The sequence below is a fragment of the Dermacentor andersoni genome, chromosome 1 (genome assembly GCF_023375885.2).
Source record: "Dermacentor andersoni chromosome 1, qqDerAnde1_hic_scaffold, whole genome shotgun sequence".
Taxonomy (NCBI): domain Eukaryota; kingdom Metazoa; phylum Arthropoda; class Arachnida; order Ixodida; family Ixodidae; genus Dermacentor; species Dermacentor andersoni.
This window is the reverse complement of record NC_092814.1, coordinates 131,064,333-131,078,696: the sequence shown is the minus strand read 5'-3', so window position 1 is coordinate 131,078,696 and position 14,364 is coordinate 131,064,333. Positions and strand designations below refer to the sequence as shown.

At 47.3% G+C, this 14,364-nt stretch overlaps 1 protein-coding gene across 3 annotated transcripts in view; it reads left to right on the top strand.

Moving 5' to 3' along the window:
* Pkn (serine/threonine-protein kinase N) overlaps positions 1-14,364 on the top strand; it is a 181,385-nt gene that overhangs the window by 18,197 nt on the left and 148,824 nt on the right. For all 3 annotated transcript variants that reach the window (XM_050193885.2, XM_055062035.1, XM_055062036.1), the window contains one exon: positions 929-1,258. In XM_050193885.2, coding sequence (XP_050049842.1) covers positions 929-1,258 — 330 coding nt within the window. The remainder of the gene's footprint in view (positions 1-928; positions 1,259-14,364) is intronic.

Here is a 14,364-nt window from a genome sequence, read left to right as displayed (position 1 = left end):
GCTTAGTTCTTCCAGAGTGCAACAAAAAACAAATGCAAGTCCTCTTTTTGACGTTGGGCAAGTGGCATTTGCGCTAATGGAGATGATGCTCAAGAAATGTTGATTGCAGTTAAATGCTAATGCTATGTGCTAGTTGAAACATGATGTAACGACTGAATTTTTTATTATTGATCTTCCATAGATTAGTACAAATATGGTTTCATCAACATTACCTTCATCCTAAAGGTGCCCTGATGCACACTCTCTACATGCAGTTGTGCTCGGTTGATGCAATATATGGCCATGAATCTTGACCTTATCCACACTGAATGTAGTTTACAAGTTAACAATAACGCTTATTCTTCTCTGGGGCCAGAATCATTTCCTTCTATTCAGTTCTGCCATATATTCATTTTTTATGTGCCATCGCAATGAGTTTCTGATGCTGGCTGCAACGAAGGACTGGAATAATGCCTGCCAATGATGAAATGCAAAAATAATGGAAATTGAAAGAAAATGTGGCCCCTAGTGTACTTCAATTAGTGTAGGCCAATCTTAGCAGCATAATTGCTCATCAAGCTGAGCAGAGAGAAGGGGGCCACGAACATTATCCCAATACATTGCACAGTGAGAAGGTAGTTAGCATGGAAAATATAGTACTATGAAGGAACAATGGTGATGCATAACTTGTATATTGACAAAGGCAGAGTTTGATGGGGGAAGCATTAGAGAAACATGTAGGCTTGCCTCTTACATTTGCATTCAACCTGCAGGGTGGCAAGGAATTCTGAAGGTTCTAAAAAAGTGGCTTAGCCTAGTAAAAAAAAAAAACACTATTCTTATTTGGGTTTGAGTGTTGCTCACATTCCAACCAAATTTCCCATATGTAGTGCACAGTGGTCTATGGATTATAAGCCCCTTTTAATCAGTGGCTTTGCATGTTGTTCAGGTGTGCAGCCACTTTCGACGGAGTCCTTCTATGGTGACAAGGGGGATGTGCCACTTTCAACGACAGACCAGCGGTTGCAGTCACTTGAGAAGCAGCTGAATATTGAGCTGAAAGTAAAGCAGGGCGCTGAGAACATGCTACAGATGTACAGCTCCGGCCCTTCCAAGGACCGCAAGATGCTGGCTGAGGCACAGCAGATGCAAGCAGACTCAAAAGTCAAGATTGACTACATCCGCATGATGATGGCTCGACTGCGGCAGAACCAGGATAGCCATACCAAGGATGTTGGTGAAGGCTGCTCGAACAACCACCTGGACAATACCACTGGAGGTAAATTTGTGTGCATGAATTAAAGCAAAAGCATCAGGCACATAAAGAGGAGGCATTTTAATGTTAAAGGTACACTAAAGAGAGAACTACTGTGAGCTGGATTAGTAAATTAGCCTTCTACAGTACTTAAAAAGCCAGTGTTCGTGAGAAACAGCCTTGGTAAGCTAGAAAAAATGCAAAAACACAGACTTGTGGCGATACCAGTTCATTGTGATATCATGGACTTGATGGCATCTGCTCAGTCCTAGTAAATTTTTTTAGCTAAAGGACTGCTTTGTATTCTAGAATAGGCAAAGGCTGAACTTAGCTTGTTTCTTCAAGTTCTAATGAGCCACAACAGCCCAAATATGAAAAAATTAAGCCTATGTTGTCACACTGATGTGCTTGCACTGGGGTTTTGATGTGTAATTCAAGAATTGAGCTTTGACCGCCATTTCCTCTTCTAATAATCTATTACTGTGAAATTAACAAAAGTAAACTTCGGGAAAAATATTTCATCGTTCTAAACTGATTTAGTGTTTCTCTATATAGTCAGTTTAAATGTGAAAGGTCACAGTGTGCTCGCTTGGCTAGAGTTGAAACCTCGTGGTTATGGTAACAATTTAGTTGTCTCCCTTCGTTTTTGTTTTGCTTTGTATATACAGGCCACATAACAGTCTGTGTTACGAACAGCCACCATTGCATCACCGTAGATGCTGAACAATGTCCATCAAACAGCTATCACTGTTAGTGTTCAGATTCCTGCAGGTGTAGATGTAACTTCTTTCATCATCTTTTTTCCCCTTTAGAGCATTACATAGGGAAAGGGAAGAAAAATAAAGCAATACAAATTTAGTTCAGTATAAACTGAGTGCCACCTCGCAGCAATTGACTTGAGATCAAAGTTTGGAGTCTGGCACATATTTTTGTCTGGTCACCTGCTCCATGCAAAAATTATAAGTTGACATAACATCATATGAAGTCCTTGCATATTGTTTTGTATTTATTTGGCATGATATTCTCTATGGTGCCACAGTACAAGTATTCATGTTGTGTACCGGTTCTGGCCGCTGAGTTCAGCGGATGACGTATCTTCGTCAGTTAACCCTGGTGTTGAAGAGCGCCCTCTTCTGGCCTCAAGAATGTATATATTGTAGTGGTTATCAAGTTCCCCTGTTCTGTGTTTGTTTCGTGACGGCAATAAAAGGTTATTGCCGATACGCCTTGTTGCGATGGTGCCTCGCGATACGACCCGTGCAGCAACATAACACTGGCTACGAAGATGGGATTGAATGAGACCGCCGCAATGGGAAGCTAGCTCTCGTCCGTACTTGTTCACAATGACGGCCACCACAACAGAGGGGCTTGAGCCTTTCGACATCACTCACCCTGAAGAGTGTGAGGACTATGCAGAACGTTTCCAGTTCTTCCTCGAGGCGCAGGACGTTACGGACGCCATCAAGAAGAGATCGACATTCCTCAGCCGCTGCGGTCCCGCCACTTTTCAATTAGCCAGGGCGCTCGTGGCATTGGCCCAGCTGAAGGATACACCGTTCAAAACAATCCTCGCTGTTCTGCGCGACCACCTAGCGCCGAAACCACCGGAGCTTGCCAGATGATATGAATTCCATTGCTGCGACCAGGCACCAGGTGAGTCTGCCGCCACCTACCTCGCTGCTCTTCGAACGACGGCACAGCACTGCAATTTCAACGACCTCGACACCGTGCTACGGGATCGATTCTTGTTTGGACTGCAGAACGACAGGGTGAAGCAGCGACTGCTGGCGAAAAAAAAGGTGTCTTTCACCAGTGCTGTCGAGGAAGCAGTTGCCGCTGAGGCCATTGCCCGGGAAGCCAGCCTAGCCTCGTTTCAAACCACCAACGCGCCGCATTTCGAGCCCGTGCATCAAGGGACGACGACTGGCGATGATGGCAAGCAAGACACCGCTGAAGATGTTCTTCGGTTACGTGCGAGCTCCACTCAGCGACGGGACACCGAGAGATTGGTGGGCATCCCCTGCGCCAGCTGTGGAGGCCCGCACGAATGCTGCCTGTGTCGGTTCCGTGGTGCCCAGTGCAGGGAATGTGGAAAAACCGGTCATATTGCTAAGGTCTGCCGGTCCCGGAGGCAGCTTAGCACACGTCGAAATGCCAAAGATCAAGCCCGGATGCAACAATTCAAGACCACTCCTCGCACAAACATTTCATACTGCGACGACTTGGCAGTTACTGCTATCAACGAAGTGTCTAAACCCACCAAGAGGAAGATACATGTGAGTGTAAAAATCGAAGGCACACAGTGTCAGATGGAGGTGGATTCGGGATCAACTTTTTCTATTATCTCCAATGCCACAGCCAGACGCATTTTTCCAAAGGGGCGTGTCCAAAACCTACAGCCACTTGATGTTATCATGAGGGACTATCAAGCAAACCGTATCACTGTACATTGAGTTGGTACCGTCCGAGTGCAGTTCAAAGATTTTGACGGCCCATTGCGCCTGGTCATTGTCAAGATCGAGCGCCCAAGTCTTCTCGGGCTGGATTGGTTTCCGGCACTTGGTATCAATATCACGGGAGTGCAACGCATCGATCAGCAACCATCCTCACTTGATAACATATTCCGGGACTTTGCCTCTGTGTTCGACAGGATGCTGGGCTGCTACAAGGGACCGCCCGTTCAGTTTGCACTTGACCCTGAGAATGTGCCTATCCGCCTGAAAGCAAGAAGGGTTCCTTTCGCACTGCGACCAAAAATCGACGCCGAACTGGACAAGCTGATAACACGAGGAATCCTAGAGCCGGTTGACCACGCTCATTGGGAAACCCCTATTGTTACGCCACTGAAGGCAAATGGGGACGTCCGCATCTGTGCAGACTACAAGTGCACCATCAACAAAGCCTTGCATCAGAACTCTTATCCGGTACCAGCTGTCAACCACCTGCTGGCATCCCTCTCTGGTGGAACTGTCTTTGCGAAGCTAGACTTAGCACAGGCCTACCAACAGCTCCTAGTGACTGATGAATCTGCAGAGGCGCAGACCATTGTGACGCATCGGGGTGCTTTCCGCGTTCGACGATTACAGTTCGGTGTCAGCGTCGCACCTGGCATCTTCCAGAGTTTAATGGAGAACCTACTGCGTGGACTACCAGGCGTCATTCCATATTTTGATGATGTCCTCATTTCAGGTGCATCGCACCAAGAATGACTTAGTCGCCTTCGGGAGGTCCTTCAGCGGTTCCAAGATGCAGGGCTTAAGGTCAAGAAGGAGAAATGCCAGCTAGGAGTGACTCAAGTGGAATTTTTGGGTTTCCGAGTCGATGCTGAGGGAATCCACCCCACACTGGCCAAGGCGCAAGCCATCCTTAATGCACCGCGGCCGTTGAACAGAGCCGAGCTGCAGGCCTTCCTGGGTCTTCTCAATTTCTATCATGCATTCCTTCCACACAAGCCCACTGTCGCTGAACCCCTGCACAGTTTGTTGGACAAGAAGGTCCCCTGGCTGTGAGGAAACCTACAACAAACTGCGTTCGACAATGGGAAGAAGCTACTGGCATCCAACCAGGTGCTGACACACTTCGACGAGAAAAAGCCGGTAATCCTTGCCTGCAATGCGTCCCCGTATGGAATAGGAGCAGTGTTGAATCACAGAATGCCGGATGACACGGAAGCACCAATCGCTTTTTATTCAAGAACCTTGTCCTCTATGGAGCGTAATTACGCCCAGATTGATAAGGAGGCACTCGCTGTGGTTGCCGGAGTAAAGAAGTTCCATGACTACGTATTCAGCCGCCCATTTCAGATCCATACGGACCACAAGCCGCTCCTGGGGCTCTTCACATCAGACCGGCAAACGCCACAGATGCTTTCACCAAGAATGTTGCGTTGGTCCATTTTTCTTAACGGATACCAGCATACTCTCCACCACCAACCAGGAAAACAGTGAGGCCACGCAGATGGTCTCAGCAGGCTGCCTCAAGCGGACCAGTGCCAGGATGACCCTTTGCCAGCAGAGGTTGTCATGCTTCTGGACATACTTCCAGAATCTCCAGTTCATGCAGACGATGTGGCTAAGTACTCCGCCAAGGATGCTATCCTCTCCCGTGTCCTCAGCTAGGTGTGGAAGGGGTGGCCAAGGTGCGCTCCGAGTTCACACCACTTGTGTCCAGGCAACATGAGCTGTCCGCCCACAAGGGATGCTTACTGTGGGTTGACCATGTGGTGATTCCACAGAAGTTGCGTTTCCAGGTCCTCGAAGCTCTGCATGTCAGACACCCTGGCATCGTCAGAATGAAAGCACTTGCCCGCAGTAATGTATGGTGGCCCGGCATGGATGCGGCCATTGAGGAATGGGTCCGGCGATGCTTTCCTTGCCAGGAAACATGGCCAGAGATGCCTCGGGCACCTGTGCACCCATGGGAGACGACCCGGACACCATGGTCACGCATGCACATTGATTTCGCTGGTCCCTTCCAAGGACAGACCTTCTTGATTGTGGTGGACTCTTATTCCAAATGGCTGGAGGTCATACCAATGTCGTCAATGACATTGAGTGCTGTAATCACTACCTTACGAAGATTGTTCGCAACTCATGGCCTGCCAGATACCCTTGTCTCCGACAATGGCCCGCAATTCACGTCCACAGAATTTCGAGGGTTCCTGGATGCCAACCTCATCCGCCAAGTCACATCTGCACCGTTCCATCCATCCACTAACAGGCAGGCCGAAAGGATGGTACGGACCACCAAAGAGGCATTATCTCGGATAATCCGACGAAGCTGGGCACAGCGCCTGGCAGACTTCACTCTACAGCAGCATGTAACTCCGCACACAGTCACGGGGCGCTCCCCGTGCGAATTGTTGATGGGCCGACGACTGTCTACCATGCTGGATCGGCTGCACCCAGACCGGGCCCCTGACAAGTCCCCCCGGTTGGCAGAAGTTCTGCCAACACCATGCATATTCCAGCCCGACGACCCTGTATTTGCACGTAACTACGGCCAGGGCCCACCATGGGTATCTGCTGTGATTTCAAGAGCAACTGGCCCGATCTCTTATGAGGTTGCTCTTCCGGATGGCTGTGTGTGTCGCCGGCACGTGGACCAGCTTCGTCGGTGGAGCAGCATTCCCATGAGGTTAGCCGAAACCGTACCTGAAGGACAGCCTGAGGTTCGGCCTGCGTCAAGCCCTTTACCTGGCGGAGTGAGCAGCAGCAAGACACCAGATCCCAGTGAACCCGAGGAGCACCCGATAGCCATGCTACCACCCGAGGAGCAACCAACAGTCATGCTCCCTTCGGACAACATAGCAGCACCTCAGCCAGCACCAACAGAGCAAAGTGTAGAATTGCCGGGCCCATGCCGTTCGCAACGTTTCCGGAAGACACAACATCTTCGGGACTTTGTGCTGGCATTGGCTGACTGTTGAGTTCGAACTAAGGGGGAAGGAGTGTTGTGTACCGATTCTGGCCGCTGGGTTGAGCGGATGACGTATCTTCGTCAGTTAACCCTGGCGCTGAAGAGCGCCCTCTTCCGGCCTCAAGAATGTATATATTGTAGTGGTTATCAAGTTCCCCTGTTCTGTGTTTGTTTCGTGACGGCAATAAAAGGTTATTGCCGATACACCTTGTCGCGATGGTGCCTCATGATACGACCCACACAGCAACATAACATGCATGTTACATCAGTGTATGAGCAGCATGTGATGTTTACATTTATGAGGTGCCACTTCGATCTAAATAGGTGAAGGCATTTGATGCTATGCTTCTTCAATAATGATATACAGTCAATGCTGATGCACCTTCTTTTCTGTGCCTGGAGGTTATGACATCAAAGCTTTGTTGTGCTTACATTGTGGAAATCTCGGAGAGAAAGAGCAGAAATTATATTTAATACCACCAGATAGCTTTCGCTGGATATAAGTTGGAATTCCTAGCAGATTGTCAAACCAAACGGGAGCCTGAACTAAAAACCTCACCCGAACCCATGTATTTCTAATGTCTCTGAACATGAATTGGAAAAGTAAAGTGGTTCCTGGTTTGAAGAAAACAGTTTAAGCATATTGGGCAATGCAGAGTCAAGAAATCCATTAAGCTAGACAAAATAGCTTTCTCTCTGCACTTGGTGTGCATCGCTAGCAGCTTGTAATGACTGAGTGAAAGACTGGAACAATTTGTATGTGCGAGTTCAAACAGACACTGCTGTGCATGTGGCAAAAACTACTGCCACTCGGGCCAAGTTGCTTGCATTTCTGAACTCAACCATGCTAAGTCGTCTCCATGGCAGGAACATACAATCCTCTTTCTGCACAATTAACAGGGACAGTATAAGAGCGGGGTTGAAGATTAATATGCAGAAGACAAAGATAATGATGAATAACCGGGCAAGGGAACAAGAGTTCAGGATCGCAAGTCAGCCTCTAGAGTCTGTGAAGGAGTACGTTTACCTAGGTCAACTAATCGCAGGGGACCCTGATCCTGAGAAGGAAACTTACAGAATAAAAATGGATTGGAGTGCACATGGCAGACATTGCCACATCCTGACTGGAAGCTTACCATTATCATTGAAAAGGAAGGTATGCAATTAGTCCATTTTACCGGTGCTGACATATGGGGCACAGACTTGGAGACTGACAAAGAAGCTTGAGAACAAGTTAAGGACCGTGCAAAGAGCGATGGAACAAAGAATGCTAGGCATAATGTTAACCCTTTGAGGGTCAATGGCGTAAATATACGGCGCCGCGAACAAGTCCGATATGGTTCATGCCGTATATTTACGGCGCCGTCTGTACATTTAGAAAGCGTGCCAATTTCCTAACTTTTTTTTTTCTGTCATGTGCTGCCACAATGTGGATATACAGGGAATTTTTTTCGCGCACCTCCCTTTCTCGGTTTTCGGTGCATGGTTTGTTTTAGCGCTAGTTCGCTCCCCCGCGTCTATATACCACCGCTCGCGCATTGGCGCGCGCGCAGGCGGGCAGCGGTTTGGGTTTTGTTCCACGGGTGGTTTCGCCTTCTTGTGCTTGCAAAATGACAGCTATCTCGTTACTAATCGCTCAAGGGGCGACCGCTTGTTTCTCGCTCATTTAGTGCTCACAGGGGTGCGCATAGGAACGATGCCGCCATGCACGCGTTCCGTTGCTTTTTTTTTTTTTTTTTTTTTAATTTGGTGAAGACTAATTGCCTCTGAATGGCGATAAGATGAAGATTAGTGGAAGTTTGTCACGTTTTGCTTTTTTGGCGGGCACACAACCACACAGTTTTCTTGAGTATGCGCGCCTACGCAGTTCGATTACGCCATGGATGTACATATTAGTGTAAAAGCAGGAACATTTGAGTCTTCCGAAATATTCTCCTGTGTGCATTTTCAAAGCCTTGTACTATAACAATGCATCAAATTTTTAATTCTTAAAAAGTTTATTTTCTTTTTTTGTAGTTATTCATGAATAAAGAGTACATATATACCAATGCAAAATATTTTTTTCTCACTTTACGGTCGCCCTAGGAAAATTATAGTAAATTTTTTTCGAAATAAGTCCCTAAGAAGAATTGGAATCTGCAGTAAAAAAAATCGGCCCTGTGGCGGAAAAACTCGACCCTCAAAGTGTTAGAGACAGAGAGCAATTTGGATGAGAGAGCAAACGGGTATAGACAATATTCTAATTGAGATTAACCCTTTGATGCTTGATTTTTTCGCCATCTGCGACCGCCCAGGTCGATTTTTTTTTTATTGCAGATTCCAATTCTCCTGAGGGACCTATTTCGAAAAAAAAATTACCATAATTTTTCTAGGGGGACCGTAAAGTGAGAGAAAAGTATTTTGTATTGGTATATAAGGAGTGTTTATTCATGAATAACAATAAAGAAAGGAAATAAACTTATAAGAATCAGAATTTTGATGCATTGTTATACACATAGTTCAAGGCTTAGAACACACGCACACGAGAATATTTTGCAACTCTCAAATGTTTCTGCTCTTACACTAAATTTACGTCCATAGCGTAATCGAACTGCATAGGTGAGCGCACTCAATAAAACTGTGTGGTTGTGTGCCCATCAAAAAAGCAAAACATGTGACAAACTTCTACTTATCTTCATCTTGTCGCCAACCAGAGGTAATTAGTTTTCGCGCATCTCCAAAAAAGAAAGAAAAGGAAACGCATGCACGGCGGCATCCTTCCTATGCGCACCCCTGTGAGCACTAAACGAGCGAGAAACAGGTGGTCGCCCTTTGAGCGATTAGTAACGAGATAGCCATCAGTTTTACGGGCACAAGAAACCGAAACCGCCAGTGGAACAAAACCCAAACCACTGCCTGCCCGCGCGCGCCAACGCACGAGTGGTAGTATATAGACACGCCGGAGCAAACTAGCTCTAAAACAAACTATGCAATGAAAACTGCGAGAGGGAGGCGTGAGAAAAAAAAATTCCCTGTATTCCGAAATAGTGGCAGCACTTGCCAGAAGAGAAAAAGTTAGGAAATAGGCGCGATTTTTAAACATATTCACGGCACCATAAATATACGGCATCCACCATTTTGGGCTTGTTCGCGGAGCCGTATATTTACATCATTGACCCTCAAAGGGTTAAGAGAAAAAAATGGCACTGGGCAGGTCACGTAATGCGCAGATTAGATAACCGTTGGACCATTAGGCTGACAGAATGGGTACCAAGAGAAGCGAAGCGCAGTAGAGGATGGCAGAAGACTAGGTGGTGCGACGAAATGAGGAAATTTGCGGGCGCTAGTTGGAATCGGTTGGCGTAGGACCGGGGTAATTGGAGATCGCAGAGAGAGGCCTTCGTTGTGCAGTAGACATAAAATAGGCTGATGATGACCATATTTACTCGCATAACACTCACACTTTTTTTTTTCACAGAAATTGCACAGCAAAATTTTTCCAGCAGGCCCTTCTATACTCCATGAGTAGTTTGCAGCACTGTTGAAGCTGCAGGGCTCCTTAGCCAAAAGGAAGGCCGAATGCCCCTTGAGAAGTGTTCATCCGCGCGGTATGTCTTCTGACTGCCACACTAATTTGTGATATACCATATTTACTTGCATAATGATCACACTACTGAATTTGGCATCAAAATGTGATTTTTTTTTCTTTCCCGCGTAATGGTCGCACCCCGAACTTGCCGTAGTGATATGTCATGTTCCAAGTCTAGCTAAGGATGATCACGCTTACCATCCGTCGAACGCTATGCGAACGACTCTTTGAGACATACCAGACAGTTTGGATGCACCAAGCAGATTCTTAAGCAGATGCCCCATTTCATTCCTTTCATCACTTTCTGCACTTCCGTGAAAAAAAAAAATCTACAGCCAAACTTGCTGTTATGATGTGTAGGCTTTATAATGGTTGTGGTCAAGAACAACAAAAACAAAAAAGGCGCCTTTCGATGCTTCTCGTCTGCAATCGTGGGCACACAACAAATCGCGAGCGGCAACGATAGCAGCCACGTTTACACTGATACGTTAGAAGTGTACCCTATTCATACGCCGATGCTTGCAACACAGCTAAGATATTCGCCTACCTTTAGCGTAAACGTGCCGTATTAGGATAGTAGTGAAGACAAATGCCGCAGTTTTCGCAGCATGCCTGCTATGTGTTTCTATGTCACTGGCAGCTGAGCGCGACCATGTCTGTTTCTGTCCCCTCAAAGTGGACATGGCTGCGTTATTTCTGCAAACTTGCCGATATTAACGATATTATTTATTACTGGTACGGAAGAAGCTGTTTCAATGCACGTAATGTACTCACGAGAAGAAAAAGAATTGCGTTCGGCTTGCTCCGCTGGCCGCCATTTTTGTTTTGGTGTCCCGCACTGTTACAGCGGCAGCTGCCTGTTTGTTGACCCGTTGTCATCCCACAGCAAAGTGGTATGGAAAAAAATTATTTTCGCGGGAAATTTAACCAGCGTAACGATCGCACCCCTGTATTTATGTCAATTTTGTTGACAAAAAGTGCGATTATGCAAATAAATAGGGTCTGACATGCATACGTGCAAAGGTCCTAACATGTCGCATGTCACTGTAATGTATAATGTACTTAGCAAAAACGAAACTCTCTAATCCTGCCATTGATTGGACAGTTATGCCCAGAACTATATTCCGCTGCTCAGGGATATTGCCTGTGTATGCCTTGTGGCAGCTCTGCAATAGACTTGACATGGAGTATAGGTGCTTAATCCTTTGAGGGTCGAGTTATTTTGAAAAAAACTTTCCCAGGTGGTCAAATTACTTTATTGCGAATCTTGAATGTACAATATGTATAAAGTCGGGAATAAATAGTAAAAAAAATTAGGAACAGTATTTAGGTGTCGGCATCACTCAGAACTGCAAAATGTTCAATAGTATTTCAGAGTGTGGTACTCCTTGAAACACGGGTCTATGCACAGCACCTTATCGCAGTCTGCACACCTAAAACGCGCATCTGTTCTCTTCTTGGAGCGACGAGTTGTGTTGGCACACACTTGACATCTCTGCGTGCGGCTGCCTTGGGCAGAGGTCTGGGGCACCCTTTCGCGTAAGCCTGTTGCCGCAGAGAGCGAGAATACCTTGCAAGCGGCGGTGATCAACAAGCTAAGAGCAGCGCCAATCAGGATAGAAATCAACTTCCGACGCCCCTGCCAGAGAGTGGCGAAAAAGAGAAAAATCATGTTTCGCGCGCCTCCGTTGCGATCACGCAGCGGAACTGAACCGCAAAAGCGCGTTGCCGCTGAGAGCGAGAATACCTCGTGAGCGGCGGTGATAAACAAGCTAAGAGCAGCGACAATCAAGATAGCAATCAACATCCGCAACCACTGCAAGAGAGTGTCGACAAAAAGAAAGATCACGTTTCGCTCGCCATCGTTGCGATCACGCGGCTAAACCGAAACCGCAAAAGGGGTGTTGCCACAGTCTGCACGTTGCGCTGAAGCTAGAAATCAGTTCTGTTTATCTCTGCAAGAAGGTAGCACACATTTCAAATGCTTCTTGTAAGTCCTAAGAGCTGGCAGCACCTCCCAGTGAGCATGCATCGTCATTATGGCACGAAATTTCAAACAGAGGGTCGAAACCGTACCCGTATGGCAAAGACCTTGCGGGACAGAAAACCGCCGCTGTACATATTCGGGAAAAACCTTCAAAGGGTTAATAGGAAAATGAAAAAAATTGAAAGACGCTTAAGGCTTCGCCTTTTAGAGTGGAATGCGATAGCATTCAAAGATCCCTGACTGCTTCTCATGCTTCCTGGCAACTGGAGCGATGTAATTGTAATGTTTACCTGGAAATAGTTGCCGCGAACGCTATACATGAAGGCAAGCTTTGTGGTATAACCACGGCCTCTCGCGTCGGCCGCGATATGGCGGAGGTGAGCGCCAGCTGGAGTTATTATAAGGAACCGGGCGCGCCGCTCCGTGGCCCCCAAGACATCCATCGCGTCGCCACGCACGAAATGGAAGACGCCGTGGCCGGTTTGTGTGTCAAGGGGTTTCTTTGTGTTTTTGCAAAACAGAATTGTTTTCTCGTATAGTCAAATTACAATCCGAGAGCTATCATGTCTTTAGGTCGTAGTTTACGATTTTTCTACGTATTTTAGCTTGAGGAATTCAATTATTTCAGTCAATTCCTTCGGTCATATGGAAGGCCTGGGTATACGTGATTCGAAAATCTTTTTGCCAGAACAACATATTATGCCGGACACCGACGTGGGACGTCGATGCCGGATTTTCTGCCACACGGGCTCCTTAAAGATGAAGTGGCTGTATATAAGCGTTTTCATGCCAGCCACCGTAAGCTCAAAGAAAATATTACTGAAACAACAATTACCTTTGTAATAAGAGCGCAGCTTCTACTTCTCACTGCCTTTTATTTGGTAGACAGTTGAACCTAGAGTGACTAAAAGAATAAATAAAGTGACTCTGGCCCGACCTATTCACTCTTGGTATTGAAGCTGACGTTGCTAATCTAATAGCTGCCTCATAGCTAGCCATATTGCCATGTCTGCATTGCCACTGTCATCGGTCCTCATCTTAAAACCAGCAGTGTAGCTTTCATATTGCCACATAGTGAAGTGACCTGAAGAAAAACAACGCCAATGTTAGGTACCTATGTGCAACTTTGACTTCACGAGATTGCAGAAATGTTGCCACTTGTGGTTCCTATTGGGTTGGGTTGTGTGTGCCAGTAGTATGTATGACACCCAACAGAAGATGCTGGGCTGCCATGTGCTGCCATCATCTCAGGCCAGAACAAGCAGACTGTCGCAGTGATTTTTGAGGGTGTGATGATTGCTTGAGGGGAAAAATTCAAATTCTCGGTAACCAATGTGGGGCATGCGAGGATTGTGTGAGTGATGTGGGGATGCGCGACTCTCACGCCTCCCCTGAGATCTAGTTTTCCCGCATAGCTCGTCTCCTGCAGGGCGGCTTCGCCCGCGGCAGTCGGAGTGGTTGAGGCGCAGTGCGGGAGATGGCGCGAGTGTCGCGCTGCTGCGGGGTTACTTGGGCGCCGAAAGGGAAGGCGCGCGGGCTCTTTGGGTTCGGGAAGCGAGCGGGAGCGGACGTGCCGCCCGCGCGTGCGCCGACCATGCTTCTGCGAGACGGTCTCGCGTGGCCGCCTTCGAACGTGCCACCATTCGCGTGACTGTACACGCGAACGACCAGGCGTTGGGATCCAGCATGGGGCGAACATATTCGCTCGCAATGCGGTCGCGGTAAGTCGGACTTCTAGATTTGTCGCGCGCCCATCGGCATGTTTTGGGGATAGCTAGCAACTCGGCTAGCAGGCATTGATCTATGAAAGGTGCAATAAATGCCCTTGTGACTGTTTGCACTACTGTGTTGTCGTTCCTTTGTCCCAAGAGTACGGAGGAGAATCCCCGTATCTCCCACAGTAAATATGGTATTTTTATACGGTAACAATGACGGAGTTGGGCTCGATGATCAGGGAGGTGCCAGTACAGCAGTCGCATGCCAATAGTGAATTCTGCTTGACTTGACTCAACCAGAAAAATGTAGGAAACGTGACTCAGTTCTGTTGCCGCTAGCTTAGCTTGTATAATGACCTATCTTTTGAATGAGAGAGAGAGAGAGAAAAAGCTTTTATTTTTACGCCAGCGTCCGGCGCTCAACCCGTGTCGGTCAGCTACC